This window comes from Scyliorhinus canicula, chromosome 4 (assembly GCF_902713615.1).
Source record: "Scyliorhinus canicula chromosome 4, sScyCan1.1, whole genome shotgun sequence".
NCBI classification, from domain to species: Eukaryota; Metazoa; Chordata; class Chondrichthyes; order Carcharhiniformes; family Scyliorhinidae; genus Scyliorhinus; species Scyliorhinus canicula.
Genome location: NC_052149.1, coordinates 80696318 through 80712681, shown reverse-complemented (window position 1 = coordinate 80712681; position 16364 = coordinate 80696318). Strand labels below are relative to the sequence as shown.

General features: G+C 50.8%; 1 protein-coding gene across 1 annotated transcript in view; it reads right to left on the bottom strand.

Annotated features, from left to right (window-relative positions):
* The window catches only part of ncf2 (neutrophil cytosolic factor 2), a 64584-nt gene that overhangs the window by 45703 nt on the left and 2517 nt on the right, over positions 1 to 16364 (bottom strand). Inside the window, exons 2-5 of the mRNA XM_038794604.1 lie at positions 13897 to 13979; positions 13297 to 13405; positions 11529 to 11663; positions 10394 to 10498 (exon numbers count right to left, since the gene is read on the bottom strand). Of these exons, the coding sequence (XP_038650532.1) occupies positions 10394 to 10498; positions 11529 to 11663; positions 13297 to 13405; positions 13897 to 13979 (432 nt within the window). The remainder of the gene's footprint in view (positions 1 to 10393; positions 10499 to 11528; positions 11664 to 13296; positions 13406 to 13896; positions 13980 to 16364) is intronic.

Below are 16364 nucleotides of genomic sequence, written 5' to 3'. Positions count from 1 at the left end.
TATAGTAGTGCATCACCAGCAGCTATAGTGAGTGCACTACCTGCAGCTATAGTGGGTGCATTACCAGCAGCTATAGTGAGTGCGCTACCAGCAGCTATAGTGAGTGCCCTACCAGCAGCTATAGTGAGTGCATTACCAGCAGCTATAGTGAGTGCACTACCAGCAGCTATACTGAGTGCACTACCAGCAGCTATTGTGAGTGTGCTACCAGCAGCTATAGTGAGTGCACTGCCAGCAGCTATAGTGAGTGTGCTGCCAGCAGCATTAGTGAGTGCGCTATCAGCAGCTATAGTGAGTGCACTGCCAGCAGCTATGGTGAGTGCACTGCCAGCAGCTATAGAGAGTGCACTAACAGCAGCCATAGTGAGTGCATTACCAGCAGCTATAGTGAGTGCGCTACCAGCAGCTATAGTGAGTGAACTGCCAGCAGCTATAGAGAGCGCATTACCAGCAGCTATAGTGGGTGCATTACCAGCAGCTATAGTGAGTGCGCTACCAGCAGCTATAGTGAGTGCCCTACCAGCAGCTATAGTGAGTGCATTACCAGCAGCTATAGTGAGTGCACTACCAGCAGCTATACTGAGTGCACTACCAGCAGCTATTGTGAGTGTGCTACCAGCAGCTATAGTGAGTGCACTGCCAGCAGCTATAGTGAGTGTGCTGCCAGCAGCATTAGTGAGTGCGCTACCAGCAGCTATAGTGAGTGCACTGCCAGCAGCTATAGTGAGTGCACTGCCAGCAGCTATAGTGAGTGCACTGCCAGCAGCTATAGTGAGTGCACTGCCAGCAGCTTTAGTGAGTGCGCTACCAGCAACTATAGTGAGTGCACAGCCAGCAGCTATAGTGAGTGCACTGCCAGCAGCTATAGTGAGTGCTCTACCAACAGCTATAATGAGTGCACTACCAGCAGCTAAAGTGAGTGCACTACCAGCAGCTATAATGAGTGCTCTACCGACAGCTATACTGAGTGCACTACCAGCAGCTATGGCGAGTGCACTACCAGCAGCTATAGCGAGTGCACTACCAGCAGCTATAGCGAGTGCACTACCAGCAGCTATAGTGAGTGCACTACCAGCAGCTATAGTGAGTGCACTGCCAGCAGCTATAGTGAATGCGCTACCAGCAGCTATAGTGAGTGCGCTACCAGCAGCTATAGTGAGTGCATTGCCAGCAGCTATAGTGAGTGCACTACCAGCAGCTATTGTGAGTGCGCTACCAGCAGCTATAGTGAGTGCATCACCAGCAGCTATAGTGAGTGCATCTCCAGCGGCTATAGCGAGTGCACTACCAGCAGCTATAGTGAGTGCATCACCAGCAGCTATAGTGAGTGTGCTACCAGCGGCTATAGCGAGTGCATCACCAGCAGCTATAGTGAGTGCACTGCCAGCAGCTATAGCGAGTGCACTGCCAGCAGCTATAGTGGGTGCATTACCAGCAGCTATAGTGAGTGCGCTACCAGCAGCTATAGTGAGTGCCCTACCAGCAGCTATAGTGGGTGCATTACCAGCAGCTATAGTGAGTGCATCACTAGCAGCTATAGCAAGTGCATTACCAGCAGCTATAGTGGGTGCACTACCAACAGCTATAGTGAGTGCACTGCCAGCAGCTATAGTGAGTGCACTACTAGCAGCTATAGTGAGTGCGCTACCACCAGCTATAGTGAGTGCACTACTAGCAGCTATAGTGAGTGCACTGCCAGCAGCTATAGTGAGTGCACTGCCAGCAGCTATAGTGAGTGCACTGCCAGCAGCTATAGTGAGTGCACTACCAGCAGCTATAGTGAGTGCACCACCAGCAGCTACAGTGAGCGTGCTCCCAGCAGCTAGTGTGAGTGCATTACCAGCAGCTATAGTGGGTGCACTACCAGCAGCTGTAGAGAGTGCATTACCAGCAGCTATAGTGGGTGCACTACCAGCAGCTGTAGAGAGTGCATTACCAGCAGCTATAGTGAGTGCGCTACCAGCAGCTGTAGAGAGTGCATTACCAGAAGCTATAGTGAGTGCGCTCCCAGCAGCTGTAGAGAGTGCATTACCAGCAGCTATAGTGAGTGCACCACCAGCAGCTATAGCGCGTGCATTACCAGCAGCTATAGTGAGTGCACCACCAGCAGCTAGTGAGTGCACTGCCAGCAGCTATAGTGTGTGCATTACCAGCAGCTATAGTGGGTGCATCACTAGCAGCTATAGTGAGTGCACCATCAGCAGCTATAGTGATTGTGCTACCAGCAGCTATAGTGAGTGCATCACCAGCAGCTATAGTGAGTGCACTACCAGCAGCTATAGTGTGTGCATTACCAGCAGCTATAGTGGGTGCATCACTAGCAGCTATAGTGAGTGCACCATCAGCAGCTATAGTGAGTGTGCTACCAGCAGCTATAGTGAGTGCATTACCAGCAGCTATAGTGGGTGCATTACCAGCAGCTATAGCGGGTGCATCACCAGCAGCTATAGTGAGTGCGCTCCCAGCAGCTAGAGTGAGTGCACTGCCAGCAGCTATAGTGAGTGCACTGCCAGCAGCTATAGTGAGTGCACTTGCAGCAGCTATAGTGAGTGCACTACCAGCAGCTATAGTGAGTGCACTACTAGCAGCTATAGTGAGTGCGCTACCACCAGCTATAGTGAGTGCACTACTAGCAGCTATAGTGAGTGCACTGCCAGCAGCTATAGTGAGTGCACTGCCAGCAGCTATAGTGAGTGCACTGCCAGCAGCTATCGTGAGTGCACTACCAGCAGCTATAGTGAGTGCACCACCAGCAGCTACAGTGAGCGTGCTCCCAGCAGCTAGTGTGAGTGCATTACCAGCAGCTATAGTGGGTGCACTACCAGCAGCTGTAGAAAGTGCATTACCAGCAGCTATAGTGGGTGCACTACCAGCAGCTGTAGAGAGTGCATTACCAGCAGCTATAGTGAGTGCGCTACCAGCAGCTGTAGAGAGTGCATTACCAGAAGCTATAGTGAGTGCGCTCCCAGCAGCTGTAGAGAGTGCATTACCAGCAGCTATAGTGAGTGCACCACCAGCAGCTAGTGAGTGCACTGCCAGCAGCTATAGTGAGTGCACTGCCAGCAGCTATAGTGAGTGCACTACCAGCAGCTATAGTGAGTGCACTGCCAGCAGCTATAGTGAGTGCACTGCCAGCAGCTATAGTGGGTGCATTACCAGCAGCTATAGCGGGTGCATCACCAGCAGCTATAGTGAGTGCGCTCCCAGCAGCTAGAGTGAGTGCATTACCAGCAGCTATATTGGGTGCATCACCAGCTGCTCCCTGTGGGAATCACCGCCATGGGCCCCATCACCTCCTCCTCCCTCAGGGTGCTGGATGTCCGTGGACTACACCGTGGGACATGGGTGTGAATGAAGCTAACCCTTGAGGCTCCCCTGCCACCTGGCACCACCAGTCCTGGTGGCCCACTCTGGCCTCAAACAGGATCTGCATGCTCGTGACCATGGAGCACCTGGAGTGGACCATCTCCATCTGGGACTGCGCCACATCAGCCACTGACTGTGCCATTTCCCTCTGGGACTGGGATCTCCCTCTGCATCTGTGTCAAGTCGGCCAGCACCCGGGCAATGTTGCCAACATTCTCAACCATGGCCCACTGTGTGTAGGCCATGCTCAGGAGTGCCAAAGCCTTGTCCACCGCCTGCACAGATTGCCCCAGGCCTTGGACATGCTTATCCACGGCCAAAATCCTCGCCCCAAAGGCCTCCACCACGGACGCCGCCCCTGTGGTGTTGGCCTGAGTGACATGCATGGCCAGCACCACCTCCTGTTCCTGCACGTGGTTGGACTCCTCCATCTGCACTCCTCACGTAGTTCCTGGCTGTGACTGCATCTTCACGATCGATGGGTCTGTCCATTCCAGAGTAACAAGACACACAGTGGGCTGGGAGGGAGTGGGAGTGGCGGGAGTGTGTGGGGAGGTGTGGGGTTGAGGGTGATGTGAGGGTGGTGTTGGGGTGGGTGGCACACGTGCCTCGGGAACACCAACACAGTGGGGTCACACTTCCTCGTTCAAGGCCAATCTCCACCCCAGTGACTGCCCTTTCCTTGGGTCCGCCGACCACGTCCAGGGCCCGCTGTTCTGCCACAGTGAGGGGACGCAGGACCGGCGGTCCCCCTCTTCTCCCACTCCTGGCAGTTATTGGCACCCTACTCCTGGGGGGGGGGGGACGAAACACGGTGTTAGTCTGACGCATCCAGCCAAGGAGCGGGTACCTGCTGGCTTCAGTGGCCAAGGTGGCTGGTATGGGTGCAGGCATGTGGTTCAGGTTGGGACTTCGGCCGTCCTGGTGAGGGGGGTGCAGGGTAATGGGTGTGTGGGGCGGAAATTGGTGCCAGGGCCACAGTGCTGCCTACTCACCCTGGCCGCCCTGAGGAGGTTTTGTAGTTTGTTCCGGCACTGCTGGCTGGTCCAGACGGTGTTGCTGGTGGCGCTGACGGCCTCTGTCACCTGCACCCAGGCACGGCAAACGGCGGTGGCTGCAGCGCCGGCCCTAGGGTTGCTGGCGCCCCGGGCAAGCTGAACTTCGGCGCCTTTCGGGGGGGGGGGGGGGGCGGGGGGGGGGCGGGGGGGGGCCGAGGGGCGGGGCGGGGCCGAGGGGGGGGGAGGGGCGGAGGGGGGAGGGGCGGGGGGGCCGAGGTGTGGGGGCGGGGCCGAGGCGGGGGGGGGTTGGGACGGATGGACGGAGGGGGGGGGACGGAGGGGGACGGGACGGAGCGGGGACGGGACGGAGCGGGGACGGGACGGAGCGGGGACGGGACGGAGCGGGGGGGAACGGGATTGAGGGGGGGGACGGGACGGAGGGGGGGGGACGGGACAGAGGGGGGGGGGGGACGGCACGGAGGGGGGGGACGGGACGGAGGGGGGGACGGGACGGAGGGGGGGGACGGGACGGGACGGAGGGGGGGGATGGGACGGAGGGGGGGGACGACACGGAGGGGGGGGGACGGGACGGAGGGGGGGGGGACAGGATGGAGGGGGGGGGGACGGGAAGGAGGGAGGGCGGCCGCCGCGCATGCGCTGGTTGGCACCGGCCCAATTGCGCATGCGCGGGACCCGAGTCTCTGGCGCCCCCTCGCACATGGCGCCCCGGGCGACTGCCCGAGTTGCCGGTACCTTGGGCCGGCCCTTGGTGGCTGGCATCCTCCTTTCCGGGCCAGGTTACAGGGTCTCATACTCTTCTCCACTGCTACCAGGAGAGCACCAAGCTCGGCGTCCATGAATCTCGGGGCCGCTCTCCTTGCTGCCATCTTGTTGGCTGGGATGGTGTGTGTGGGGAGTGCAGTGTGTATATGTGGCTGTAGCTTGTCAGCCTCCTGAGTGTCAATCGCAAAACCGGCAAATCCCACACCGTTTCTCATTGGAGTCAATTGTGTTCCACGTGGTGCCAAGGCTAGACCCTCAACAGTCACTGACTCAGTCCAGGTCCGACACCAGTTTTGTTGTTGTGGAAGTCCACAAGTCCTGTCCCGGCATCAACACTTAGGGCCCGATTCTCCGCCCCCCACGACGGGTCGGAGAATAGCGGGAGGGCCTTCCCGACATTTTTCCTGCCCTCCCGCTATTCTCCCCCCCCCCCCCGCCCAACTCCCGACACGAATCGCTGCCGCCATTTTTTTACGGCCGGCAGCGATTCACAGCTGTTCGATGGGCCGAAGTCCCAGCCCTTTACGCTGTTTTTACGAACGGCAAACACACCTGGTCTGGCCGTTCGTAAAAACGGCGGGAACAACTCGCTTTTTATAACCATGGCACCGATTGGCACGGCAGTACCACGGCCGTGCCAAGGGTGCCATGGGCCAGCGATCGGTGGGTACCGATCGCGGGCAGCGGGCCCGATGCCCGCGCACTATTTGTCCTTCCGCCGCCCCGCAGTATCCATTCGCGGGGCGGCTGAGGGGCATCCCGGCCCGCGCATGCGCGGGTTTCGCGCAGATACGCGATGACGTCATCCGCGCATGCGCGGGTTGGAGTCTTCCAATCTGCGCATGCGCGGCTGACGTCATATGACGCGTCAGCCGGCGCTAACTCCGGCAAGCGGGCTTAACGACATTCATTAAGCCCGTGATGCCGGAGCTTGCGGCGTCGGGCTGCTAGCCCCGACCGGGGACCAGAATCGGTTCCCGGTCGGGAAGGGGCGCGCTGGCGTCAAACCCGCCCGGGTTTGACGCCAGCCTTACGATTTCTCCCGTTTTGGGAGAATCGCGCCCTTAGTCTCAGGAACAGAGAATTTTCGGGCGGCATGTGATGCAGTGGTAAGCACTGGGACTGCAGCACTGAGGACCCGGGTTCGAATCCCGGCCCTGGGTCACTGACCATGTGGAGTTTGCACATGCTCCCCGTGTCTGCGTGGGTTTCACCCCCACAACCCAAAGATGTGCGGGTTAGGTGGATTGGCCATGCTAAATTGCCCCTTAATTGGAAAAAAATAATTGGGCACTTTAAATTTTTTAAAAAAGGAACGGAGAATTGGAGAATTGTGCCACATAGATTTTTAAAACTCCCTTTATGGAATGTGGGCATCGTTGACTGAGGCAATTCATAATTGCCCTTGAACTGGTCATTTGAGAGTCAACCACACTGTTGTGGATCTGGAGTCGTCATGTAGGCCAGTCTGGGAAAGGATGGGTTTTTGCAGGAATCAACAATGGTTTCATGGTCATCATTAAACTTTCACCATCTGCCACGGATGGGATTTGAACCCAGGTTCCCGGAGCATTAACCTGGGCCTCTGGATTACCAGAGCAGTGACAAGACCATCACACCACCACCTCCCCATAGTAACAGAGGTCTGCAAGCTCCACGCAACAGAGGCCATTTTAACTGAATGTGAGAGTGACTCAGCAGCTTGTTTTACATCTCTCTGGATTTTTTATTGCAACAGAAATAAAAATAGTAAGTGACATGAAACAGTTGCTGAGTCACTACCACCCATTTTACACTATTACATGAAGACAAGCAGCACGATTCTCCGGCCTCATTGCGCTCTCACTTGAGCGAGATGAGGCCGGTGAATAGCGTGAGGGGCGAAAACAAGAACCGGGCAGGAGGGCAAACCATTTGCGACGGAACCGGCCCGCTCCCGTAGGCGAAATCGGGATCTTGTTGTAGCGTGGTGAGAAAGCAATTATGGCCTCCCCAGCAAGTGATCACTCTGGCACCGATCAGTACTCCTTGTGAAAAACGTGAACCTGGTAAATGGGTTGCTGCGGTGAGACGAGGCGATGAGAAACCATCTTCGCTCACAGGTAATGAGCCAGGGGCACACTACCCCTGTCCATTGGGGGGGGGGTGCAGCCTTGGTTGGGGGTGGGCCGCCATGGTGGGATGGGTGCATCGGAGTTGGGGAGGGACCCTGCAGGGCGGTGGGGGAGCGGACATGTGTGGGTCCGCAATGCCACCCCTGAACCCTGTGTTCCCCTACTGGGGACAATGCTATCCCCTGCCTGTCTGCCCCACCGACCACCCATAACTCGCACTGACCACGGAGGCCTCTGGCTGTGCAGCTGAAGGCTAATAGGGAATTGCCAATCGTGGTTAACTGAGCACGTCACACATCCCAGGTGGATTCCTGAGGGTGGGCGGGCCATGTAGCATGGGAGGTTCATTACCGAGCATCCTAATCACACCTTGATGCATGGACACTGTGCTTGAACGCTGCGGAAGGCAGCACATACACACAGCAGCCAACATCCGAACACTCAAGTGATGGGTCCCAGCCCTGGGCACATGTCCTCGGCTAGCTGTGCATGGGCAGGGAGTGTTGAGTGGAGGTTAGGGTATGTTGGGGGGATGGGGTATAGAGCTGCCGGTTTCCCTGCATCGCGGAAAAAGAGCCAGAGGTGTCATACTGATTGTGTTCAGCGTATTTTAATTTCCTTGTACAAATGTAAACCTCTGTCGCACTATCCCGATGGTGCCAACCCACTATCCCCATAATTTCTCCCCCTGCAAACACCCGACAAGGCCCCCTCCCCTCCCTGGCCCAACACATATTCAACTCCTCACCCCCCACTAACCCTTGCTTTCCCCCCCCCCCCCCCCCACCCCCCGACCGCCCCCAAGTCCACTTGGTGATCCAATTTGCTTAGCCCTCCTCGCTCCATCGCTACATCTAGGTGTATCCCCAGGATGCACATCAGAGGTGGAGGCAGCCAGCTGCTTACCACATCCCCTGGCCTTCAATTCCCCTGGCAGGCATCCTCTGGGAGCTTGGGGGCCAGAAGGCCCCGGCGCACTTGACGCGGCACATGAACAGCCGTGCCGTGCTGGTCCAGGTGCTGACTGCGTGACGTGGCCTCATCAGAGCGGTGGAATGCGGGGGAGCTGGTGGCCATCGTCGCCAGTCCATAGGATGGGTCCGGGTTGCCACCCAGCGCCCCCTCCTTCCGGCCGGTGCGCATAGGGCCCTGGAGTTCATCTCGGAAATGGTGGGGCAGCTGATTCAAGCCCCGGCTGCCCCTGCGTCATCTGGCTCTGCCAGCCCTGGCGGTTACCCAATATCTGCACCATGGTTTTGACGCCTCTGGGACTCATCCAAATGGCTATTGACCAGCTGGAGTGTCGCTGACATCTCCCTCTGTTCCTGGCCACTCCCTATTGTCTCCATCAGCTCCGGGTAAACGTGTTCCAAAGGCTCAGCATCAGGCTGGGACCCAGCTGGGTCCTGGGATCCAGCAGACCTCCTACTGCTGTCACCTGGGGATTCCTGCCTCCACCTAATATGCATTAGCAACTGTTTGGTGCTCTCCAGATTAGCACTATTGCTTCACAGAGCCAGTGACCCGGGTTCGATTCCCGGCTTGGGTCACTGTCTGTGCGGAGTCTGCATGTTCTCCCAGTGTCTGCGTGGGTTTCCTCCGGGTATTCCGGTTTCCTCCCATAAGTCCCGAAAGACGTGGGGCTGGATTCTCCGTACCCCAACGGCGAAACATTGGCCGGCGCAGGGGCGGAGAATCCATTTCCCCTGCAAGAAATCGGGACCAGCGCCAGTTTCCCAATTCTGTGGGCCCCGAAAAGCAGCATACTCGGGGTACACCGCAGCGCCTGGGACCTACCTGGGGCCATTACCAGAGGTCCGCTCCGACATCCTCCGCCCCTGACCGGCCGAAGTCCCGACGGCGTGGAACTAATGTGCTCCAGCCGGTTGGGATACTTGCGTTGCGGTTGCGGACTCAGTCTGCGGCCGCCCTGGTTGGGGGCAGGCCGATCAGTGGCCGGGCGAGGTCGTTATAAGCAGACAGTAAATGCTTGTGTGGGCATTGAGGGTCGTGCGCGCAGCCGATGGGAGGGTTTCTCTTTTGGCTCCAGTTCCGCAGTCCAAATCTGCCATGGAGCACGTCGTGGCCACTGAAGGCCGCAGCCGTGCGCATGCGCAGCCTCCAACCCAGAAGTGCAGGGGCCCGTATCTGCAGCAAAAGCTGTGAGATATACGCCAGGTCCCTGCTAGCTCCCTGCAGGGTTGGGAATTCGTGTCCCTTTGATGCGAGTTTTTCTGGCATAAAACTCTTACCGTTCTGACGCCGGCGTGGGAACCTAGTCCCAATAATGCAGAATCCAATCCGTGCTGTTAGGTGAATTGGATATTCTGAATTCTCCCTCAGTGTACCCGAACAGGCGCCAGAGGGTGGCAACTAGGCTATTTTCACAGTAACTTCATTGCAGTGTTAATGTAAGCTTACTTGCAAAACTAATAAAGATTATTAAGATCCTATTAGAATGAATCCTATTAATTCAATTTTGTGTTGTCATTCCTCCAGTTTTTAACAGCTGTCTAACTGGGTTACGGGGTTAGGGTGGAGGTGCGGGCTGAAGTTGGGTACTCTTTCCAAGTGCCGGTGCAGACTCGATGGGCCAAATGGCCTCCTTCTGCACTGTAAATTCTATGATTCTATGAATTGCAATTGCTTTCAATTCCATAAACAAAAACAAATCTATATTTTCAAAGACAATATTTTGCACATAATTGTGTATCCGGTGATGTAGATACATTAATTATTGAGGTTATATAGATTTTATCAAACTGGCAGCCCAAGCCCAAGAACTGACCCAATAATGCCATCCACTTACCGTCCCCATCCCAAACTCTGGTCTGGGTTTGCCCTTGGCACACTTTACCTAGGGATGGTATCCCTAGTTATAAACTTTGGAAAGGGTTCTCAAACCGCACTTATTTGATCGACAAGTCCAAACGTTTTGAATCACAGAGTTTCTGATTGTATCTGTGATGGTGAGTTACAGCTCTTTGTACAGCAGCCACCCACTCGATGGTCACAGCAGTGTGCTGAAGCACTGCTGAACAAATCACTTGATAATCAAGTTCACAGATCTAAAATTCAGAATCATTCTGTATTGTTTGATGAAGTGGGAATATGTTAGGGATAATTCGGTACCTTGGCCTCTCCCAGGAAGTCCTGCTTTTCCAGCTGAGCTACTATTTTTCTCTTTGGTCTGAAGAGTTCCGTTGGCAGTTGTAAGAGTTGAAACAACTCTTGCTTCTGTGAAGAGGAATCACGGATTAGATCCAGTCGACACGTGACAAAAACACACCATACCTCCCAACCCTGCAGGAACTATCTTTAGAATACGGCACTTTAACGTGGGAGCAATTGCTTTCAGCTCTTTAAGTTTATTTTCACTATAGTTCCATCATCAAACCTTGTCCTGATTCAATACAAGATGTGACACCTCTGACTGATGTCTAACTGACATCAGTCACAAACCCAATGAGTAAATGGCTCCACTGAAGGAAAGATGATTTCTATCCTCACAATTCCTGCATGTTAATGAGACCCATGAAAACAAAGTACAATGAAAAGTACAGCACAGGAACAGGCCCTTCGGCCGTCCAAGTCTGTGCCGACCATGCTGCCCGTCTAAACTAAATTCTTCTATACTTCCGGGGTCCGTATCCCTCTATCCCATCCTATTCATGTATTTGTCAAGATGTCCCTTAAACGTCACTATCGTCCCTGCTTCCACCACCTCCTCCGGCAGCGGGTTCCAGGCATCCACTACCCTCTGTAAAAAAAACTTGCCTCGTACATCTCCTCTAAACCTTTCCCATCACACCTTAAACCTATGCCCCCTAGTAATTGATCCCGCTACCCTGGGAAAAAGTCTCTGACTATCCACTCTCTCTATGCCCCTCATAATTTTGTAGACCTCTATCAGGTCGCCCCTCAACCTCCTTCGTTCCAGTGAGAACAAACCAAGTTGATTCAACCTCTACTCAATCAGCCTGAAGCAGAGATCAGCTGCTTAATCTATCAGCTGAATAAAACTTCTGAACTGTGGTTACTCCCTGTGCTACTTACAATTGATTCTTACTGCGCACATTTAACAGGGCCAGGGAATTAATGATACTTAAGCAATTATATCTTCTTCCAGGCAAAACTACACAAGCATTCTTAGAAAATAATACCCAAATCAGCAAGATGAGTAGACAGGAAGATTCAGTGGGCACAGTAGAGAAGTGGAAAAGGTACAGTGAGAGGAGGCCTGTGAATATCTGAATAAAGCCAATACCAGAACTGCTTCCAGAGCTTGATCCACAAAGTTGGACTTGGCCTCAGTTTTAAAAGTTAAGGCTTTCTTTAAAGCCTCTTCAGCTTCATTCCATTTCTTTAGAGTAGCATATGCCAGTGCTACATTGTGAAGTACCTAGATGGGTCAATCAAAATTTTTAAGTACAGAGTAATGGCACTTCTTCCACCTGTAAGTTTAAAACAATCGTTGATACATGACCGAGTAAATATTCCGTGACTTTACTAACCTTGCATCTTCAGGAATTGGACACGAGACTTCATGTGCCCAGTTTCCAACATGTTTGATTTTACAACCAATGTTTTGGCAAAATCAAGCTGGTGAAGGCACTGGCATACCTGGACTCTGCTACCTACTTAAATGAGCAGTCTGACTGTTACATATTACACCTTGTTTTCAACTCCACCACAATTCGTCTTATCCGAGAAGATTACCAGAATGTTTGGGAGCTTGGCTCCTCAGGTCACCCTCTTAAACGGGAGACTTTTTAAATAATTATTTTTGGGGAGCTGTGAATTTACATATTCATGTGTTCGCAGCTAAATGTTGCTGCACGTGGTCATTGTTTTTATCTCAAGGTCTCTGCAATTGAATGTTTTTAAATCCAAGATTACTTTTCTTCACTATTCTTGCATGCTGCTGGTTTTGCCACGGCACTTTACAATAGATCAGAATGGGCATTCCTGGAATGGTTCTTAACACGTAATTGAGATGAACCAATGAGCATATTTTGACCACGACCATTGATAGTGCAGGAGCTGTTCTGAGACAGTTTAGAGCACACCTGCTTGTCACCTTCGCTGTGTGGGACAGGCTGCTATAGTATTAGCATCCTTCCAACCCATTCCAAGGAACATCTGCCACATCAGGGCAGGCAATCCACAGTACACAGCTCTGTCAGCAAGTGATGAACATTCATTTGGACAGGGGAACATGTTCATCATTTTTCCTGTGGATGGGGCATTAGTTCAACACAATATATTTTGCCAGGTAGATGTTTTTCTCATCTACAAAAGATCACACATGTACTTATCTAATAATGTTGAGATAACGTTCTTCACATTACCCATCTTTTCATGAAATGAAAAGCTTTTCAATTAATTCATAATCAGGTTGTAACCACTGTAGAAAATCCTCCTGCACATTATCCAGGGAGCAACAATGTGCAGCAATAGGTGGTTCCCACATTATTTGGAGGAAGTGAAACACTGGGTAGATTTAAGTGAACAATACTCTCTTCCATATGTCTGCCAGTCTGCCAGTCAAACTTGAAAACATCCCATCTCAGCATTTGTTTGTAAATCTGTGACCACCACCTCCACCATCAAGAAAAGCTTTAGCACAATGAAAGAATGTGCACAATCCACAAGGTGCAGCTTTTCATAACTCAGCTTTTTGCCACACTCGATGGACCCCACATGAAATCTCTGCAATGTTCAGCAGTTCATTTCACCATTACCCTCTGGCAGCTGCATTGCTTCCTCTTTTGGAGTTAGCTATGCCGTCGGCAATCTATCCAGATGATAGAAATACTTTTACCAAAGGATGGTGCTCATCTTCAGAGAGGGTCACCTCCCTTTTTGTCACCTCTCTCAGTAAGATCATCAGTGTTTCCTACTTGTTTCTACTGCAGGCTTGTGAACACTTGATCTTTTCTGTCACCACCACAACTGCACTTTTCCTGGTGAGCTGGGACAGGACAGTTCGCCCCCCACCCTGCCCGACGCATCGTCCTGTTAAATATACTTACTTGGCAAGTGCACAGTTTGTACCTCAGGCCCAACTGGTTGTAGTCAATCAACTGATTCCCTCTCATACGGTTAAAGGCTTCAATGAAGTCCCTCAAGGCTTCTTCATACCTGTGCACAGAATGTGGAGCAAGATCACAAAGAAAAACTAAATTCCAAAAATACATCACACAAGTAAATGTTCAAATTAAATGAATATTTTCATCAAGAATTATTGAATTGCAGAATCTAGAATGTATATAGAACTGTGCTCAAAAGCAACCTTAATAAAAGCAGTGCTATACCAGTCAGTCATTCTCACTGTCATGATATGCACTCATGCACACAATGAGATACAGACAGGCAGTGACAGACACCCAGTACAGCCAATCAACACACAGGACAGAACACAACCAATCACCAGGCAAAACACTAGAAGGTGGTCTCCCACTATAAAACACATGAGGCATCAACACTCTGCCTCTTTCCACTGGTGACAACTGCAATGACAGTCAGGGTGTATATATCAGTTAGCACCTTCTACATGTGGCTCAGAGCTAATCTGGTCTAGTTAGTTACAGTAAGCGCATTTGACTGCAAAACAACATAGGAAAGCAACTTACTTTTCATTTTTATGCAACGTTATTCCACGTTGAAAGAAAGCGACCGCCAAGTGCTCATCCCTGCAGATGCTTTTATCAAATGCCTAGAGAACAAAGTGTACATATTAATCTTTCTTCTCAATCAAACTCCCTTGATTCCCCAAAGCCTGTCCACCATCTACAAGACAAGTCAGGAGTGTGATGAAATACCCTCCACTTACCTGGATGAGGATACCTGGATAATAGCGGTTCTGTGGGGCGATGTTCATCTCTCACCACAAAACAAGAATATGCCTGTGTTCAACTTACAGGCCAAATTGTGGGAACAAAATAAAATGATGCTGAAAGCGTTGTTAAAAAAATTAGAGCAGAAATGCTGACCATTCTCCTGCTCATAATTAAAAAGAGAATCTTACCCAGAAGCAAAAGCTGCCAAATGCTCTGACTGGAACTGGTGTAGTTTGGTTTGAGAAGTCCCATCAGGGTCTGTCTTGGCTCCATTGTAACATATTCACCTCAGAAAGTTGAGACTCCAGTGGAGTGCTGCAATTTTTGAGGTAATTTTTCAGGTGAGATATTAAACCTGCCATTTTCAGACTCTATTTGATGAAAAGGAGGGTTCTCCTGGTGCCCAGCTAACAATTATCTCTAAATTCTAAAAGAGTTTTCATTTATCTTACACCATTTGTGGGGTCTTGTGAGCATATGAGTTGTTGGATTTGGTTCCATTAGGAGTGTGACTATATTTCATTAGCTGTGAACCAGTTTGGAACATTCGCAGGAGGTGAAAGGTGCTGTTCGATTATAAATTCTTCCTCTTCACACAGGTTTGTCCAGTTACAACTTGTGGAATTTGGATCCTTGCACCCTTGTGCTGGTCTTCTCATTGTTATGCTGCTAAACACAGCTCCCTAAAGCAGAAATTAATGTGAAAGCAGAATTGGAGACCCCGAATGTACAATGTTAATGCAGAGGGCTCTTGTAGGAAACTTGGTCACCTATAATCTAAAATTCGTAAGCGCTAAATGCGAATGTGCTTTTATTTGATGCAGAGACTCCATTAAAAAGAATTAATGATAATCTTTATTGTCACAAGTAGGCTTACATTAACACTGCAATGATGTTACTGTGAAACGCCATTAGTCACCCCATTCCGGCACCTGTTCGGGTACACAGAGGGAGAATTCAGAATGTCCAATTCACCTAACAGCACGTCTTTCAGGGCTTGTGGGAGGAAACCAGAGCACCCGGAGGAATCCAACACAGACACAGGAAGAACGGGCAGATCTGCACAGACAGCGACCCAAGCCAGGAATCGAACCTGGGACCCTGGAGCTGTGGAACAACAGTGCTAACCACTGTGCTATCGTGCCACCAATTAGAGGCTATGGATTCAAAATTAATAAACTTCAAACTAAACCAGAGATAAAAGAAATCCCCTTACTCACAATAGTTGATGTGAAGACTAGAATCTCACCATGAGTAATTTTCATTTTAATTACCTTGTTTTAAAGTTTGGAGGGAACCGTTTAGACCAGGATTGGAGATTGTAGTCAGAGCTGGTTTAAATTTCTGTGGAACATGAGCGATCATTTTGCAGATGAGAAAAAGCTGACTTGTAGAAAGTAATTGCCAGAATTGGATAAAGAAAATTGTTATATTAGTCAGCTATTACACATTTCTGTAAGCATTTAGTGTGTGTACAATATCTACAATTGCACAATGAGGGATTGTTAAATTAGCAGTATTGTACCAAAGAGCTTGTAATTATAGAAATTAGAGAAATGTGTCTGCAAGTCACATGTAGACAGATCAGCAAAATGGTTAGGGAATAACAAAATGATTGTTCTGGGAGATTTAAAAACACACACACATTAATTGGGGCTCGGGGTGTGAGTGATGTTCACAGAGAAATGGAAATGGAATTCCTAAGGAGTAGTTCCTTCTTCAGCAATATGTTTTGGTCTTTACATGGGGTAAGGCATTGTTAGTTCTAGTTATGTGTAACAAAGTTGATCAAGTAGTTGAATTGAACATAGGTGAGCAGCTCCATTACATCCATCGAAGGGGGAAGAGTTAATACAAAAACAAAGGTGACCAGATTGAAATAGAACATACTTTCAAAAAAGTGTAGTGAGGTAGTAAGAGTAAGTGACAAACCCTTTCGATCAATAAGTTGATTTTTTTGTTTTTAAAAATTGGATTGGAAAAATGTTGAATATATTCATGGAATTGTTACAGCAGGGACTTCCATCTGGTCAATGTGTCCATGTCATCTCAGCAAGAGTTACTCCCCCAGGCCTGCTTCCTCACCCTTTCTCCATGGTCCTAGAAATATTTTTTCCCCAAGTAATTCTCCAATTCCCTTTTCAAAACCACAACTGAATCTGTATTCAGTACACTCTCAGACACACATTCCAGATCCTAAACACTTACTGCCATAAAAACATGAAAGAAAAAGGGTGCCTTTGGTTCTTTGTCACTCACCA